We start from the raw sequence: 17,824 nt of genomic DNA on the forward strand, positions 1-17,824 counted from the left end.
TAATCATGCATGCTAAGATCCAAAATTAGCTGACTCATGGCTGCTAATAAAGTGATTGTGATGTGTATATACCAATAGTAAATACGTATAGAAGCTGGGTATGATACGAGTACATATACCCTAGATATACGTATAAAAAATCTTGAGAAAACGGAACGAGGATTCAAATATAGCTATCTTTTGTAAATATACTTATATTGTTTTATGTATATAAATCCTTTAAAAGTGATAAAATACATATCTATACGATACATGTATAAGCATTATAAGTTTTAAGTATTTAAGTCGAAGAACGTCACATATAGTTATCGTTTTGAAAACTTAAGTTAGTAGTCTCAAAATATACTTATAACTCATTATTATTAGTACACAATGAGATGTTAAAACATTCTTAGATCATGTTAAATATATAAAAATACATATATATACACAAACGTATAATTATCGTATGTTATATAGTTCGTGATATCATCGGTCAAATTGGACGGTCAAACGTTGTGTAAAACTCTTTTCAAAAACATGTCTCAATAATTTAGATTGCTTATCATGTTGGTAAGGTTTAATTTATGTAAATATTAATCTTATAAGTGTAAAACGATCGGAAAAATTCGGGTCGTTACAGTACCTACCCGTTAAATAAAGTTCGTCCCGAAATTTTAAAGTTGTACCTATTTTGCGTTCTCGGGAAACAAATGTGGGTACTTTTGTTTCATCTGATCCTCTCATTCCCAAGTAAACTCGGGACCTCTTCGAGCATTCCAACGAACCTTAACGATTGGTATGTTGCTCTGCTTGAGCCGTTTAACTTCACGGTCCATGATTTCGACTGGTTCTTCTATGAATTGTAGTTTCTCATAGACTTGGATTTCTTTAAGAGGAATGGTGAGATCTTCCTTTGCAAGACATTTCTTGAGGTTTGAGACGTGAAATGAATTATGTACTCCGGCGAGTTGTTGTGGTAACTCGAGTCGATAAGCTATCGGTCCGATGCGTTCGATGATCTTGAACGGGCCTACATACCTTGGGTTCAGTTTACCCCTTTTTCCAAAACGTATTACACCTTTCCAAGGTGACACCTTTAGCATAATCATGTCACCGATCTGAAACTCTAATGGTTTCCTTCGGACATCCGCGTAGCTCTTTTGGCGACTACGGGCTGTTTTCAATCTCTCCTTGATTTGTACTATCTTCTCAGTCGTTTCGTGTATGATCTCGGGACCAGTTAATTGTCGATCTCCTACTTCATTCCAATAGATAGGGGATCTACACTTCCTTCCATACAGTGCTTCAAATGGTGCAGCTTTAATGCTCGCATGATAACTGTTATTATACGAGAATTCTGCTAATGGTAGATACTTATCCCATCCGTTTCCAAAATCGATCACACATGCCCTGAGCATGTCTTCAAGAGTCTGAATTGTTCTTTCACTCTGCCCGTCAGTTTGTGGATGATATACGGTGCTCATATCCAAACGAGTTCCCAGGGCCTCCTGTAGTGATTGTCAAAACTTTGATGTAAATCTACTATCACGATCGGATATAATGGAAATAGGTATTCCATGCCTTGAAACAATTTCCTTTATGTATAATCGTAATAGTTTCTCCATTCTATCTGTTTCCTTTATAGGCAAGAAATGTGTAGATTTGGTGAGACGTTCAACTATTACCCAAATGGTGTCATAACCCCAAGCAGTCTTAGGTAACTTTGTGATGAAATCCATCGTAATACCATCCCATTTCCATTATGAGATTTCTGGTTGTTGAAGTAACCCTGACGGCTTCTGGTGTTCTGCTTTGACTTTGGAACAAGTTAAACATTCCCCAACATATGTTGCAACATCTGTCTTTAAATTAGGCCACCAATAATGCGTCTTAAGATCTTGATACATCTTTCCAACTCCAGGATGTATCGAGTATCTTGTCTTATGTGCCTCGTTCAATATCAACTTCCTTAATCCACCCAACTTTGGTACCCAAATACGATTTGCAAAATATCGAATTCCGTCTTCCCGTATAACGAGTTGTTTCCCATACTTCTTCATTATTTCATTTCCAATGTTTTCTTTAGTAAGAGCTTCTCGTTGAGCCTCTTTGATTTGTGAGTTGAGATTCATGCGAATTTTTATGTTCATCGCTCGTACTCGAATTGGTTCCCGTTCCTTTCTGCTTAGAGCGTCGGCCACTACATTCGCTTTCCCGGGATGATAGCGAATCTCACAATCATAGTCGTTTATCAGCTCGACCCACCTACGTTGCCTCATGTTCAGCTGTTTCTGATCGAAAATATGTTGAAGGCTTTTATGATCAGTAAACACAGTGCATTTAACTCCATATAAATAGTGTCTCCATATCTTCAATGCAAACACTACTGCCCCCAATTCTAGATCATGCGTCGTATAATTCCGCTCGTGAATCTTCAATTGTCGAGATGCGTATGCAATAACTTTCTTTCGTTGCATAAGGACGCAACCAAAACCTTGTCGCGAAGCGTCACAATATATCTCAAAATCATCGTTCCCTTCAGGTAACGATAAAATAGGTGCCGTGGTCAACTTCTTCTTGAGTAATTGAAATGCACTCTCCTGCTCAACGGTCCATTCGTACTTCTTCCCTTTTTGTGTTAACGCTGTCAATGGTTTAGCTATTCGGGAAAAATCTTGAATAAACCTTCTATAATAACCGGCTAAACCCAAAAATTGGCGTATCTGCGTTGGTGTCTTAGGAGTCTCCCATTTTTCAATGGCCTCAATTTTAGCTGGATCAACCTGAATTCCTTTGCTACTAACAACGTGGCCAATAAATTGCACTTCTTTCAACCAAAATGCACACTTAGAAAATTTGGCGTATAACTGTTCTTTTCTTAACAATTCTAATACCAACCTTAAATGTTGCTCATGCTCTTGCTCACTCTTGGAATAGATAAGAATATCGTCAATGAAAACGATAACAAACTTATCTAAATACGGACTACAAACTCGATTCATGAGGTCCATGAATACAGCTGGCGCATTAGTCAACCCAAACGGCATGACCAAAAATTCATAATGACCGTAGCGTGTCCGAAAAGCAGTTTTCGGAATATCTTCTTCTTTGACACGTAATTGATGATAGCCCGATCTTAAGTCGATTTTCGAGTACACACATGATCCTTGTAATTGATCAAATAAGTCATCAATTCTCGGTAGTGGATACCGATTCTTGATAGTTAACTTATTTAATTCACGGTAATCTATACACATTCGGAAAGATCCATCTTTCTTCTTGACGAATAAAATCGGAGCTCCCCACGGTGAAGTGCTCGGTCGAATGAAACCGCGGTCCAGTAATTCTTGTAACTGGCTTTGTAACTCTTTCATCTCAGATGGTGCAAGTCTATATGGAGCACGAGCCACTGGTGCAGCTCCTGGTACTAGATCTATTTGAAATTCTACAGATATAAATGGAGGTAATCCCGGCAACTCTTCCGGAAATACTTCAGGAAAATCTCTTGCCACAGGAACGTCGTTGATGCTCTTCACTTTTTCCTTCGTTTCGACTTTATTAACATGTCCTAGGATAGCATAGCACCCTTTCTTCAAGCACTTTTGAGCTTTCAAACAACTAATGAGTTTTAGCTTTGAGTTACCCTTCTCTCCATAAATCATTAATGGCGTTCTATCCTTAAGAGGAATGCGAATTGCCTTCTTGGCGCACACAACTTCAGCTCCTATTTTGGACATCCAGTCCATGCCGACTATTACATCAAAACTTCCTAATTCTACGGGTATCAAATCAATCTTAAATGTTTCTCCGGCTAAATTTATTTTACAATCACGGCAAATTTTATCAGCTTTAATTAGTTTACCATTAGCTAACTCAATCATGTACTTAGCATCTAGAGGTAATGATGAACAATTCAATTTAGCGTGAAAGTCTCTACACACGTAACTTCTATCGGCACCAGTATCAAATATAATAGATGCGGATAAGTTATTAATGGTAAACGTACCCGTAACAAGCTCCGGGTCTTCATACGCCTCTCTAGCATTAATAACAAATGCTCTTCCACGTGCAGATCCGTTATTCTTCTCTGGATTCGGGCACTGACTCTTATAATGACCCTGTTTCCCACACCCATAACAAGTAACAGTGGCCAAGGCAGTTCTATTTGCATTGGTGGCAGGAGTCTTGGTACCGTTTGTATTTGTAGCGGGAACCCTACAATCTTCAGCAAGATGACCTTTTCGATTACAATTGTTGCACACCACATTACAATAACCAGAGTGATGTTTGTGGCATCTGTTACATAAAGGATTTCGTCCCTTGTAACCTGAGTTCGAACCGCTACCCGCACCTTGCGTGGTTTCTTGTTTCTTGTTGGATTGTTGATGATTACCTTCCCACTTTCTTTTGTTTCCCGATGTCTTGACATCGGTGTTCTTATCCAGAATAATCTGGTCCATCAACTCGTTCGCCATGGTGATAGCTTCATGAATAGTCTTGGGTTTGGATGCTGTAACATTTGCCTTGACCTTTTTAGGCAAACCGTCTTTGTACAGTTCAATCTTCCGTTCTTCGGTTGGTACCAATTCGGGACATAGCAAAGCTAATTCCATGAATCGCTGATTGTAGGTGGTGAGTTCAGTACCAACAGCTTTCAGGCTTCGTAATTCAGCTTCCAACTTCCTAACCTCGTTCCTTGGACAATATTCGTTGATTAGCATTGTTTTGAATTCTTCCCAAGGAGTATCATAAGCTACATCTCCTCCTACGGCCTTCACATAGTTTTTCCACCACGTGAGTGCACTATCTTGTAGGGTGCACGATGCATACTTGGTCATGTCCTTCTCAATACAACCACTGATTTTAAACACAGACTCAATCTTTTTGATCCACCGGGTTAAACCAACCGGTCCTTCTGTTCCACTGAATGATGAGGGCTTGCAACCTTGAAAAGTTTTGTAAGTGCACCCCACACGAGGATTTGGGTTAACTGCAGCACCTCTTGCAGCCTCGACCCATAACATTCTGTCGTTCACTCCCTGATTGATGAGTTCCTGGATTTCTTGTTCCGTCATTCGGTTCAATCGCGCCATAATCTTCAACAAGAATGAAAAAAATAATTATTCACATGGAATATTATAGATGTAGTATGTATTTACAGTACATCGTAGCTTATTAATAATATGAACCAGTTATTATTATAAAAGCCTTTTCTTCTTATTAGCGTTTTATAATTATATCTAGGGTAGTACCTACCCGTTAAAGTTCATACTTAATAGCTTAGTACGAAAATCAATTACTACCACCCAAATAATATTTAACCATGGAAAATTATTGCATTTCACACTTCACTATTTTACATATGCTTATCTTACATCAAACATTAAGCAAACCACACTAGTAATATTATACAAAACATTATATGATCCCATGGTTTAAAACAACAGCGCATCATTTAACCCAAAGCGTTTGTGTTCAAAGAAATCGCTTAAAGGTTATCCTGGTTGTCTCCCTGCGTTTTGGCTGAGGAACCGAAGAGCTGGATGTCGGGATAGAACTAATAGGAATAGCGGGAATAGGTCTGGAAGTATCTGGTGGAGTTGGTGCCACAACATCCTCTCTAGACTCGGGATTTAGATTTTCCATTTCAGTAGCCTTTCGTTTCTTTCCTCGTTCGAACTTGTCTTTCGTAATTTCCTATATTTCTTCCTCCTCAGGATCACTTTCCGGTTCCTCTTCAATTGATTCATCCGGAACTTGTGAGTCTTCCCCAAAGGTATCGTTTTCATCATCAGATAGATTAATGACTGGAACACCATCTGAAGAGTCTGGTTCGGAGTCGCTGAATGTGATAATAAGTTCTAAGCCAGACATCTATCACATAACAACTAGCACGTTAATACCACATAATATTTACATATTAATTTTTAACCAACAAGGATAAGCAATAGTTTTCGAAATCAAACACGGTCAAAGTCCAGACTCACTAATGCATCCTAACAAACTCGATAAGACACACTAATGCAAATTCTCTGGTTCTCTAAGACCAACGCTCTGATACCACATGTCATAACCTGACCTTAACCATAAGGACGAATACAATAACATATGATTTCATCGCGAGGTATTGACCTCTATATGCGACATTTTTCAAAAACTGCATTCGTTTTTACAATACAAACCATAACTTTTATTACAAATACAAGGTTTAAACAACTTAATAATGATTATCGTTTAGCGATAATCTTAGACTTACAAACTTTACATGTGATAATAACAATACGACCTCCAACATATTTTACATTACAAATCATCCGATATGCAGTTTTATTTTTGACACAAATATGCATACTCAAGATCTTGCTTAAATTCAACATGTTGCAGCGGAAGCTTTTAGTTATCACCTGAGAATAAACATGCTTAAAACGTCAACATAAAGTTGGTGAGATATAGGTTTAATGCCGGCAGCGTTATAAATATAGACCACAAGATTTCATATATAAACGTTTTAATAAAAATATTCTAAGTTGTTGAGCACTTGATAACCATACTTAACATTTAATCAACGTCGCATATTCCCTTTATTATGAAATCTTACTACACCGTACCAAGTGTAGTTACCGAAACGAAGTACTGTGCAACCGTTGAATACTGGTCGTCCAGTCCGGTTGGGGTTGTCAGGCCCGATAGATCTATCAACAGGATTCGCGTTTACAATACCTCATGTAAATAATAGTTACCAAGTTACAGGGAAGTATGCCAGTGGTACAACTCAACGTAGAATATATATTTTTAATCACTTGTGTCCATAACGTAAATCATAAAATGCATGTATTCTCATCCCGAAATATTTAGAGTTTAAAAGTGGGACTATATACTCACGTTTTGCCTTGAGGGTAATAAACACGACTTGGTCTCCGATTGATATCACAAACCTAACCATATATATAATATATCAACATATTTTCTTTTCAAGTAATCGTTACATATATATATATATATACTTTTAATACTTTTAATATTTTCTTAGTCCGTAGTTAGCAGTCCGATGTTAGTGGTCCACAATTAGTTGCTTAAATAAAATAAATAAAGACCCCATCGTATTCGTATTGATTAGAATTAATCTCGACCCATGGTACCATGTTGTCAAGTGACGTGTTGCGTACATAAAGTACCGTGTTGTCAAATGACGTGTTGCGTACAATCATGAGGTCTTATGATTAATCTTCTCGTGTTGTTTACGGGTGGTCCTGAAATATATAAAATCAAATCATAAGTAAATATATATGAAATATCATATTAATTAGAAATATATGATTAATTTAATTTTTCTCCAAATATTTTCGTAGCTAAACTAGCTTCGGATACCCGATCTTGTTTTAGTCGTAGTTTCTTCATTACAACTCCGTTTTTGTTGGTTCAACTTGCCACTTCCTTGGATCGAGTCAAATTTTAAGAATATGAACTAAAAATACCTTAGGTTGTATTCGAAATCACAGGTTATAGGTCAAACTTTGGTGAAACTTATGAAGGTGATCATTTTCCATCATAAAAACAACATTTAATGATCATTTTTCTAAAAATACTTACACTTTAAGTTAAACCATGAAATTTTTATCTGTTAACATATTCATAAGAAATATCATTTTTCTAGAACATGAACTTCCAATTCAAAGCTTAAGATGGTTTTTAATTATCCAACCCAAAACAGCCCCCGGTCGCACTCCGACGACGTAGATTCAGTTTTTAAGGTGTTCTTTGTAAAACCAAGTTATATCTTGTTAAGTTAGCATATCATTATGATATATTACAGGTCTTGAAGTGTTTTAAAATTCAAGTTAGAAGGATCGATTTAGTTTGCGAACAAGTTTGAAATCATTCAAACTATGTTCTTGTTGTTAAAATTTTATACCACAAAATAAGATAGCTATATGAATATGAATTGAATAAGATTATGAATAAGGTTACTACCTCAAGTTACTTGGACAAAGTTACTGTAAGAGATGAGAAAAATCCTAGAATCAAAAGAGTGGTGGAGTTGGATTGAAAGGTTGGAAGTAAACTTGTTTACTTGGAAGGATTTTTGAAGTGTTCTTGAATGGATATTCTTATGATGATTAAGGGTTATTTTTGAAGCTAGATCTTCATGGTTATTTGCTGAGATTGTGAAGAACACTTAAGGTTCCTAAGAGTGTGTTTTTGATTAGAGAAAATGTGTAGTAAAAATGAAAATGGAATGGAGTATAAATGGTGGTGAAAAGATGTATAAATTTGTAATATTGTGCAAAAGTCTTGTAATATGCCAAATTGATTAATCATGCATGCTAAGATCCAAAATTAGCTGACTCATGGCTGCTAATAAAGTGATTGTGATGTGTATATACCAATAGTAAATACGTATAGAAGCTGGGTATGATACGAGTACATATACCCTAGATATACGTATAAAAAATCTTGAGAAAACGGAACGAGGATTCAAATATAGCTATCTTTTGTAAATATACTTATATTGTTTTATGTATATAAATCCTTTAAAAGTGATAAAATACATATCTATACGATACATGTATAAGCATTATAAGTTTTAAGTATTTAAGTCGAAGAACGTCACATATAGTTATCGTTTTGAAAACTTAAGTTAGTATTCTCAAAATATACTTATAACTCATTATTATTAGTACACAATGAGATGTTAAAACATTCTTAGATCATGTTAAATATATAAAAATACATATATATACACAAACGTATAATTATCGTATGTTATATAGTTCGTGATATCATCGGTCAAATTGGACGGTCAAACGTTGTGTAAAACTCTTTTCAAAAACATAAGTCTCAATAATTTAGATTGCTTATCATGTTGGTAAGGTTTAATTTATGTAAATATTAATCTTATAAGTGTAAAACGATCGGAAAAATCCGGGTCGTTACATCGATTGTCATTTAGCTTCGCAGGTTTGGAGCAAGATTAGGAGATGGACTAATTACAACTTACCGATTTTTAATTCTTGGTCGGATTGGATGCTTTGGTTCGAACATTGGAGTAGCTCGGAGGAAGTCAAGTCTAAGTTGCTCGTTATTGTTGCTGCTTGCATTTGGATTTTATGGCACCACAGGAATGGGATTGTGTTCAACAATCCTACAGTGAAGATTCCCGAAATTTTTGACTCTATTTATATCTTTTTTTTTTTGGATTAGATATAGGGGTAAATGTAATATGTCTTGGATTATTTGGAACGTTAATCCTTTGTAATTCGTTTGGCGGCTTCTCTAGAGTCTTTCTAGAGGGTCGGTTGTGGTATATATTTTTGCCGTTCAAAAAAAAAAAAGGATGGAGTAAACTCAGTAGTTGATGAAATTAATGAGTTTTTAGATATTATTTTAAGTTCTAAGGAAGAAAATGTAGCGTTGGATCCTGTTGACGATGAAGATTTTGAGGAGTTTCTTTGCGTTGAATTGCGTCAGATTCTGACCCAAAATGGAAACAAATAGTGGAAAGGACAAAATTACTCTCACATGCGTTGCACATGTGAGGGGTTAACAGACCCCATGTGACGGACGTTAGCCAGGGATGCCAATGGTGATAGTTAACCAAAACTCAAATTCCAACCATGCAAAAATAAAAGTTTAGGTATTATGATGCAAAAGTAAACAAACCACAGGTAACAATGCCGTAATTTTTCTAAGTTTAAAATTAATTAATATTTATGTTAATTAACTAGTAAAATGACCCGTGAAATCACGGGTTTGTTTAAACGAAACAGTTTAATGATATGTTTTAGGTATTAAGTGAACGTAAATGCTAAAGTTATTTAGTTTAATGACCCGTAAAACCACAGAGTCCGACTAAGAAACTCGTCAATTGAACATTTCTTCAAACACCTAAAATGCATATTAAACAATCCACATCCAATCATAAAAGATAATACTGATTGTCATTTTATTTTAAAATTGTAAATTAAAATATAAATTTAGAATTGGTTTCTTTCTCTCAGCTTTTATACCTTCTCGTACTCAATTCAAAATAATTAATTAAAATAATTCAAAATTATTTAATTTTAATAATTAAAATAATTATTAATAAGATTTAATAATAATAATTAATTAATAAGATTTAATTTTAATTCAAAATTATTAGATTAATGACATCACCTACCTTACTTAGATTTTTTTCTTTATATTTTTAATTTTTTCTTAACAAAGAAATTAATATAATAATGACATCATCGTTATAGCATTTTAATAGAAACTATAGATAAATAGATAGATTGGTTTAGTTTTAGTTGTTAATATTATTTGATATTAAATGATATTTATGTCCACGTTTTCTCTATATGTAAGTGTAGATACTTCTAGCCTAATAATTGGAATGAAGTGTGAAGTTTTTTTATTCTTTTTTCTTCATTAATATATTATTGTTTTTTATCATGTTTATTCTTTTGTCAATTTTTTTTTTGTTATTGAGGGTTATTATTAAGGGCCCGTTCCAACAATGATTATCAATCATTTCATATTTTTTCTATTAAAAAAGTGTATTTTCACAACTTTACATATTAATAATAGTTTTTTATTATTTTTGTTGTTATTTTTTTTATTTGTGCGAACATAACGAGAACTTTTATAAATAACAAAATATGTTTTCGAAAAAAAAAAAATTCAACGAAAGCTACAAATGAGTAACGTTGATGATGCTCGTACCTAAAAAACAGTCAAACAAACAATCTTTATCGAGCCTCACCTAATTTAAAGCGAAACATTAGATCGAACCCAATAACATACTAAACAAAAGTACCTAGCAAGGAAAGCATAATCAAACTACACCCCTATAAGCCGAAATAAACGAACTCAAAGATCAAATATCCTAAGCTAACACACCGAATTCTTTCATTTCGGCGCCTTGAACCAATTTCTTGCTTCATTTTTGAGGATTCTTATTATAAAACGGTGTGCACGGGATCTCGTTAGAATATTAAATTAGTCGTAATCGGTTCTCTCTCGGCCATGCTCGTCATCGTAGCGTCAAAAGCCTTGAAGGCCTCATCGGACATTATATAACATTCACCCGACCTCGCGAAACCGCTCTTCGTATCTACCTTGCCACCCATAAACAAGTTTTGAATGACATCCCCATAATCCAAGTCTCGTCATGATCCCTGAGTTTATAAGACCCCGAAGTGGAAGCGACATTCTTTCTCGAGCGCAAGTTCACGCCTTCAAATTAATCTCTTGAACCTTTTCTATTCAACACGTACCACGCTTTGCAATAACCATCACACGATGGGTCCTCGCGGTCACAATACATTGTCCACCCCGGCCAATCAAATTTGGTAAAGGCCTATCTTCCTTCGAACCATCTTCTCGACTTGCCTTCAATATTTCTTTTTTTCCTTCTTTGGACGAGCCAACCTATTCGCAAACGTAACGTCGTTTTCATTTACCTCACTACAATCATTCCTCGAAAGGTTAACATTTGTTTATGCCGCGTGGGGATTGATAGATTAACCACGAGACTGAATTTATCGTCTCGCGGTTTGGAGATTAGTAGCATTTTATGTCCGGTGTGTTCGCATCAAGTCGAATCACGCGACCATATTTTTTTTGAATGTCATATTGCCTCGCAGGTTTGGTCTAAAGTTAGGAGGTGGATTGATTGCAATATGCCGGTGTTCAATTCTTGGTCAGACTGGATGCTTTGGTTCGAACATTGGAGTGGGTCGGAGGAAGTCAAGACGAAGATTTATACGATTGTAGCAGCTTGCATTTGGTTGCTTTGGAGATATAGAAACGGGTTTGTTTTTAATAATCAATCCATGAAGGAATCCGAGCTTTTTGATTCTATTTGTAATTTTTCTTATTATTGGATTAGATATAGGGAAAAATGTAATGTGTCTTGAATTTCGTGGAACGTTAATCCGTTGTATTTGGTGGCGGCTCCTCTATAGTCTTTCTAGAGCGTCGAGTTTTTTATATAATTTTTGCCGTTCAAGAAAAACAATCATTCATAACTCCACTATTGACAGACACGGGGCCCGACCCAATTCCACTAGCATGCAGAATACTCCCCATGATAACAACAGGATTACGAGTAGTACAATTTTCCGAGTTGGACTTTTCAACACTTTCCACATCAATATCTATAGGTCCAAGATCCTTCTTAACACTTTCAATACTACTAACCATCTCATCCAATTTTGCAATATCATCATAGAAAGGTTCACCAACCAAACCAACTTTATATATTATTAATTATTAATTAATTAATATATAATGGAGTTACTTATATTAAACTATTCACTGGATTTTGTAGTCAGTGACAAGGGTTTACAATGTGTTAAGATGTGTTTAAAGGTTAAATATAAGTGAATGAGAAATCAAATTTTAAATTTGAGTGTTTTCTGCAAAATATGAAGTGTTCCAACTTGTTCCACATGAGTGAGTGAACTTATTATTCGTTTAAAATCTAAATGAAGTATTACATAATAAAGACACCTACATCTCAAAAAATTCAATATATAAAAACTAGAAAATATATATGAATATATATAACTTGATTAAACATTCAAGTAATTAAAATCTCAACAAGCTGGAAGATCATCAGGTGGGGGAGGCAATCTTTGAGAAGGTAATGAACCACTCTTCACAATGAAACCTGAAGCAAGACCCCATGAAGTATGCTCTTCAAGATGACAATGCATAAACCATACTCCCGGATTATCCGCATTGATCCGAATAGCAGCCCATCCGCCCATTGGTACTCCAACCGTGTTCCTTTCGGGCGGGTCAACAAGATTATATCTTGCAGGATCCTTCTTGACATCAAAATTCCCCAATCCCATACCCACAACGAAAAAGTTATGACCATGTATATGAATCGGGTGATTTTCAGCATTTAAAAAGTTCGTATCTTGAAGTACTATTTCCAACTTAGTCCCGTACTCAACCGCAAAAAGCTTCGTACCAAACTCCGGATTTAAATTTTGTGTCAATGGATCACCTCCTGTATAATCAAAAACGGTCGGGGGCTTTTGTGGAAAATCTTGTGAGTACTGCTTTGAAGAATCGTTTTTGTAATGCCATTCAAGTATAGAGTTCAAGGGCCGAACGAACGATTGGTTGTTCATGGAAGCTGAAAATCGTTTCCCATTATACCCTTTACAAATTTGGTTAGGAGGACAATCTTGAAGGTTAAGACTTATGGTGATAACGACACGTTTATCAATCCCTTTTGGTACTGCGCAAGGGTAAAGCGCGTTTCCAAGGCTTTTAAGTTGACTTACAAATTTGGTAGCAAATGCATGATCTTCCATAAGAGGAAGATCATGAGGCAAAATAAGATCAGATGGTTTCGGAAGAGCCATATTTTGTGCTAATGTTCCTTTATATTTTAAGAAACCGATTGTAGTAGACTCGTCGAAAGGGAAAACAGATGTAAGGTAAGGCCTAGCTGCCATTACAAACAATCCGTTTGAATTGCGGTTGTTTTGATCTGCAGTGAGGAGTACAGTAGATGTTTGTCCTGGAGTGATCAAGATCGATTTAGTATCGAACGGTTTAGTGTATGACGCATCGATTTCAACTACTCTAAGTGTATGGTTGGCTATTGTGAAAAATAGTTCATCATTGAGTGCTGCGTTGATAATTCGAAGCATGTAAGTTTTCCCCTGTTCCACCGTTTGAATAAATGTATCTGCACACAAAAACCACATAGTTTTGAGCATGTTGCACGTAAGTTTCACGAGTTCGTAATTCAACAGGTTCAATAAAATCTTTGCCGTTCAAAGGAAAAATAAAAAATTCAACAGGTTTTATAGGAATATATAACTTCATATTCATATAGCATCAGCGCGTTTGGTCTTTAGATATGTTCGCCTTGTCACAGGTTTAATTTGGGTAAGTCAAGTTTTAAGTTAATGGTGTAAATTTGACAGATTATCTTTTACAACTTGCAAATTGTGAAGCAATTACGCTTGTATAAAAAAATCTCTACTAAAATTAAGAGTGTTTGTCATGTTATTTTCTGTAAGGACTGCAACTATTAATTAAGTTAAATTTGCTTGAGTGAGCCTTTATTACATTTGATGGGTCAAGATCAATGGGGAAGTAACCAATCGGGAGAAGCGGGGGAAGCAAATTTTTTTTTTTTTTCGTTTTTTGAAAAAACTTTGTTCACGAACATTATAGATTAGATGAAAATAAGAACATTTAGAAAAGACACTTCGTGATGAATGTTATTATTTTGACGGAAAAACAGTCGACAAAAATAACATTCAAGATAATATTGTTCCTGAAGAATGTTAACTTTTTTTCTCTCCATGTTTTGTGAAGTAAAATTTAGCCCGATTTAGGGTTTAGGGTTTGGTGTTTTGGGTTTATTCCATAAACCCAAAACACCAAACCCTAAACTCTAAACCCTAAACTCTAAACCGTTCGTGTTAAAAACTCAATCTAAATCCTAAATCTAAACCCTAAATTTCTAAACCCTAAACCCTAAATTTCTAAACCTTAATATCTAAACCCTATAAACCCTAATATCTAAACCCTAATATCCAAACTCTAATGTCTAAAACCTCAACATACGCTCGAAAAACACGATAAATGTTATATATTACTTCTTCGAGCGTTTTCCCGCCAAAATAATAACATTCATCACGAAGTGTCTTTTCTAAATGTTCTTATTTTCATCCAATCTATAATGTTAGTGAACAAAGTTTTTTTAAAAAACGAAAAAAAAAATTTGCTTCCCCCGCTCCCCCGATTGATTACTTCCCTCTTGATCCTACCACTACATTTGATAGCCAGCCAAAGATATGTATAAAATTTTATCATTTATAATTTTAGCATTTCTAAATTAATTAACTAATAAATAAAACTCCATCAGTCACGAATCAATAGTGTTGTTTTGACGTGGTGGGTGAGTAATTGCCTATTTAAATAAATAAATAATAAAATGATAATTAGGAAAACATGGGAGTAATTTCCTTTTTTAATAAATACTGTAATAAAATAATAATTAGGAAAACATGTAGTCAAATGAATCCTTGTCTATGCTAAGTTTGGAAGCTATGTTAGTAAGTCTTTGTACCTTTGACAGAGCAAGGATAGAGTAGCCCAGGAAGACCATTAATGGTATAAGCATCTGATGAGTTTGGGCCATTACCATATTTGGACATTTCTTCTTCTATTCCTTCCACCGGCAAGTTCCACCATTCTCCTAAGAATCATAATCATAAATTTAAGTCAATAATGCAAACTTTATAAAGTTAAAGGTCAGAAGTGTAATTTCGTTTTTTTAAAAACCCAAAATAGGATATAATATGTACATACAAGTCGAGAGTCGAGCTCTACTAACTCACAAGTAATTCGACTCTTTTACAATCCTACTACCTAAATATGTGACAATTAATATTAATATTACCATTACTATTACTATTACTATTACTATTACTATAACTATACATTCTAAAGGTGGTATTTGGTGTTGCAAAGATATTGCTTCATTCCTCCAAACTTCACTGTAGAAACCAACATGCTTAACGACAACATACTCACACACCTTTCCCCCACCAACCCCCGCTTTTTTTTTTTTTTTCATTTTTTTATTTCACTCCTTACACCTAACAACTTTTTCCTTTTTGCATAAAAAAGGTAGCCAACAAATAATGTAGTGAGATATAAGACTAAAAAGTTAATCAACAAAAAATGCATATACAAACAAAAATTAATGTGTTTACTATATGTGCCCGGTAAACACTTGTAGTTAGTTGAATGATTAAGAGTAACAAATGTACGTAAAATAGGGAGTTTAATTCTATTTAGTTGTTTCCTTTTACAAGTTGTCAATTATTTTGATACTAATATACATTGTAAGGTGGAGATTTATTATGTGACTAAGGAAAAATTATTATTATTATTAATACTATTATTGTAACATTGTTAATGTGTTTTTCTATTTTATTTGTCTTACAAAAGGGCGTTATATTTTTCCCCTTTGCGTTTTCCTTCCCCGTGCCCGGCAACGCGGGTCCACCAACTCTCGTTTTATTTGATTTGTTGCTCTTATTTTGCAGTCTTTTTTCGTTTTCTACTTTTCTCTTTGGTCTGCACCAATTATTTTGACATAAAATAATAAATTCTTATATTATATTTCAACACATGCTTCTCACGTATGATATGTTTATATTGCAACAATAGTGAACCAGTTGCGAAATCAAATCAACCAAATTTTATATTGAACTTTTTTTTAAGTGGGTTTAGAATCATTGATGAGATAGAAATCACTCAACCGATCATTTTCCACGCACACACGTGTTTTTGGACAGAAACCCAAACCGCATAACACGGACCCTGATCCGTCAATTCATACATGCATGTGGATCGGGTCGAATTCCTGCTCGGTGGCGGAACTTGAACCCGACCACAGGTGGGGCGGGTGAAAAAAATTATTAAATTTTCATTACAACAGGGTCAAACACACACACAAAAAAACTTATTTTTTAGTAATTTTTTTAATGTAATTTTTTTTTTAAATCCAGCTGGACGGATGAGCAGTCCTGTCTACACAAAGGTCCGCCCCTGATTCCTGCGTGTAGGTGGGTAAAACCTCTTATGCTCCTTGCTTTTTACATAGCCATAGATTGACCCTTGACCTCAATCGTGCCCAATATGCTCAACGTATTGAGGTTGAAGCATTGGGCCACGAAGACAGTTCGTATATTTAACATGTTGAATATGATTACCAAATATAATTGGGATTTCAGCTTCGATTGGCACTGAAAATGGATACGGCATACGAGGATATATAACGAAGGAACCATAAATCGTGGCTCGTTGCCAAGCAATATGAGCATGCCACCAAAGCGTTCCCCTTTGGCCCGTAACCGTGAATTTATATGTATAGCTCTGACCCGGTCTTATGGGACATTGTGTTACATATGCTGGACCATCTGCCCATCCAGTTCTGTATTGTTTGATTCCATGCCTGCTCGGAATAGAACAGAACATAACACGACACAACACACCATCTATGAGTATTACTACATTTTGTGATTAAAGATTTCATTTTATAATTAATGCAAAATAAGAACTTACCAATGGATAGTTGTGTTTATGGCAACGTAATTAGTAACCTTAATCTCCACATTATCGCCTTCATTTACAGCTATTGTTGGTCCTGGATACTCTCCATTCACTGTCAATATGGCTTTACTACTGCATAAACGAGTTATGTTCTTCCACTCAACCTGAAAATTAATGATACATTTGTTACACTTTTAAACATTCGATTTCTAGCTTATTGTTATAAATAGAATGTACAGATATAAGAAATAGAGAGAGATGGTACATTGAACTTAAATCGTTTCGAGGTAGAAGATGAAGATGAATAAGAAGGTACAATTGTTGCAAGCAATGATACAATGAAAATTGCTGAGACAACATATTTTTGATACATTTTGTATTTCGAAGTATCTAAGTTTAATATAAACTGCATGCCCCAAAAGATTCTATATATATAAGCACACCACTAGAATTGGCTACTTTCCCATTTATTAGTATACGTTTTACTGTATAATTTGGATTCTTGAGAACTTATACATAATTAAAAAAGAATGCTAGCAAATCATTATGACTCGAAAAGGTAAATCGGTCGCTAGGTAGTTTGTTTGGGTGTTTTTCGTTTATTTTCTAAAATTTCATTTCGTATTGGTGTTGTATTCGTCTGTGTAGTGGTGCTTATTCATGTTTATGTTCCGGTATTGTTGCTTTGTTCAGGTTGCTCAAGGTTCGAGTTTAGTTAGCTTTTGCTCATTATTTAGTATTTTGAGATCGTTTGTTACTTCCG

The 17,824-nt window shown here is 35.0% G+C and overlaps 2 protein-coding genes across 2 annotated transcripts in view; one reads left to right on the plus strand and one right to left on the minus strand.

The window, feature by feature from the left end:
* LOC139853540 (uncharacterized) overlaps nt 1-11,879 on the plus strand; it is a 45,780-nt gene extending 33,901 nt beyond the window's left edge. The window contains exons 3-4 of the mRNA XM_071842946.1: nt 11,607-11,773; nt 11,852-11,879. Coding sequence (XP_071699047.1) covers nt 11,607-11,773; nt 11,852-11,879 — 195 coding nt within the window. The remainder of the gene's footprint in view (nt 1-11,606; nt 11,774-11,851) is intronic.
* A 539-nt stretch (nt 11,880-12,418) lies between these two features.
* LOC139858249 (laccase-1) lies at nt 12,419-17,442 on the minus strand. The gene is made up of 5 exons (XM_071847118.1): nt 17,327-17,442; nt 17,074-17,225; nt 16,722-16,963; nt 15,068-15,196; nt 12,419-13,672 (listed from the first exon to the last, which is right to left on the minus strand). Exons 1-5 carry the CDS (start codon nt 17,432-17,434, stop codon nt 12,561-12,563), a joined length of 1,743 nt encoding a protein of 580 aa, XP_071703219.1. The 5' UTR covers nt 17,435-17,442; the 3' UTR covers nt 12,419-12,560.
* Between the last annotated feature and the right edge of the window lie 382 nt (nt 17,443-17,824).

The sequence above is a fragment of the Rutidosis leptorrhynchoides genome, chromosome 1 (assembly GCF_046630445.1).
Source record: "Rutidosis leptorrhynchoides isolate AG116_Rl617_1_P2 chromosome 1, CSIRO_AGI_Rlap_v1, whole genome shotgun sequence".
Classification (NCBI taxonomy): Eukaryota; Viridiplantae; Streptophyta; class Magnoliopsida; order Asterales; family Asteraceae; genus Rutidosis; species Rutidosis leptorrhynchoides.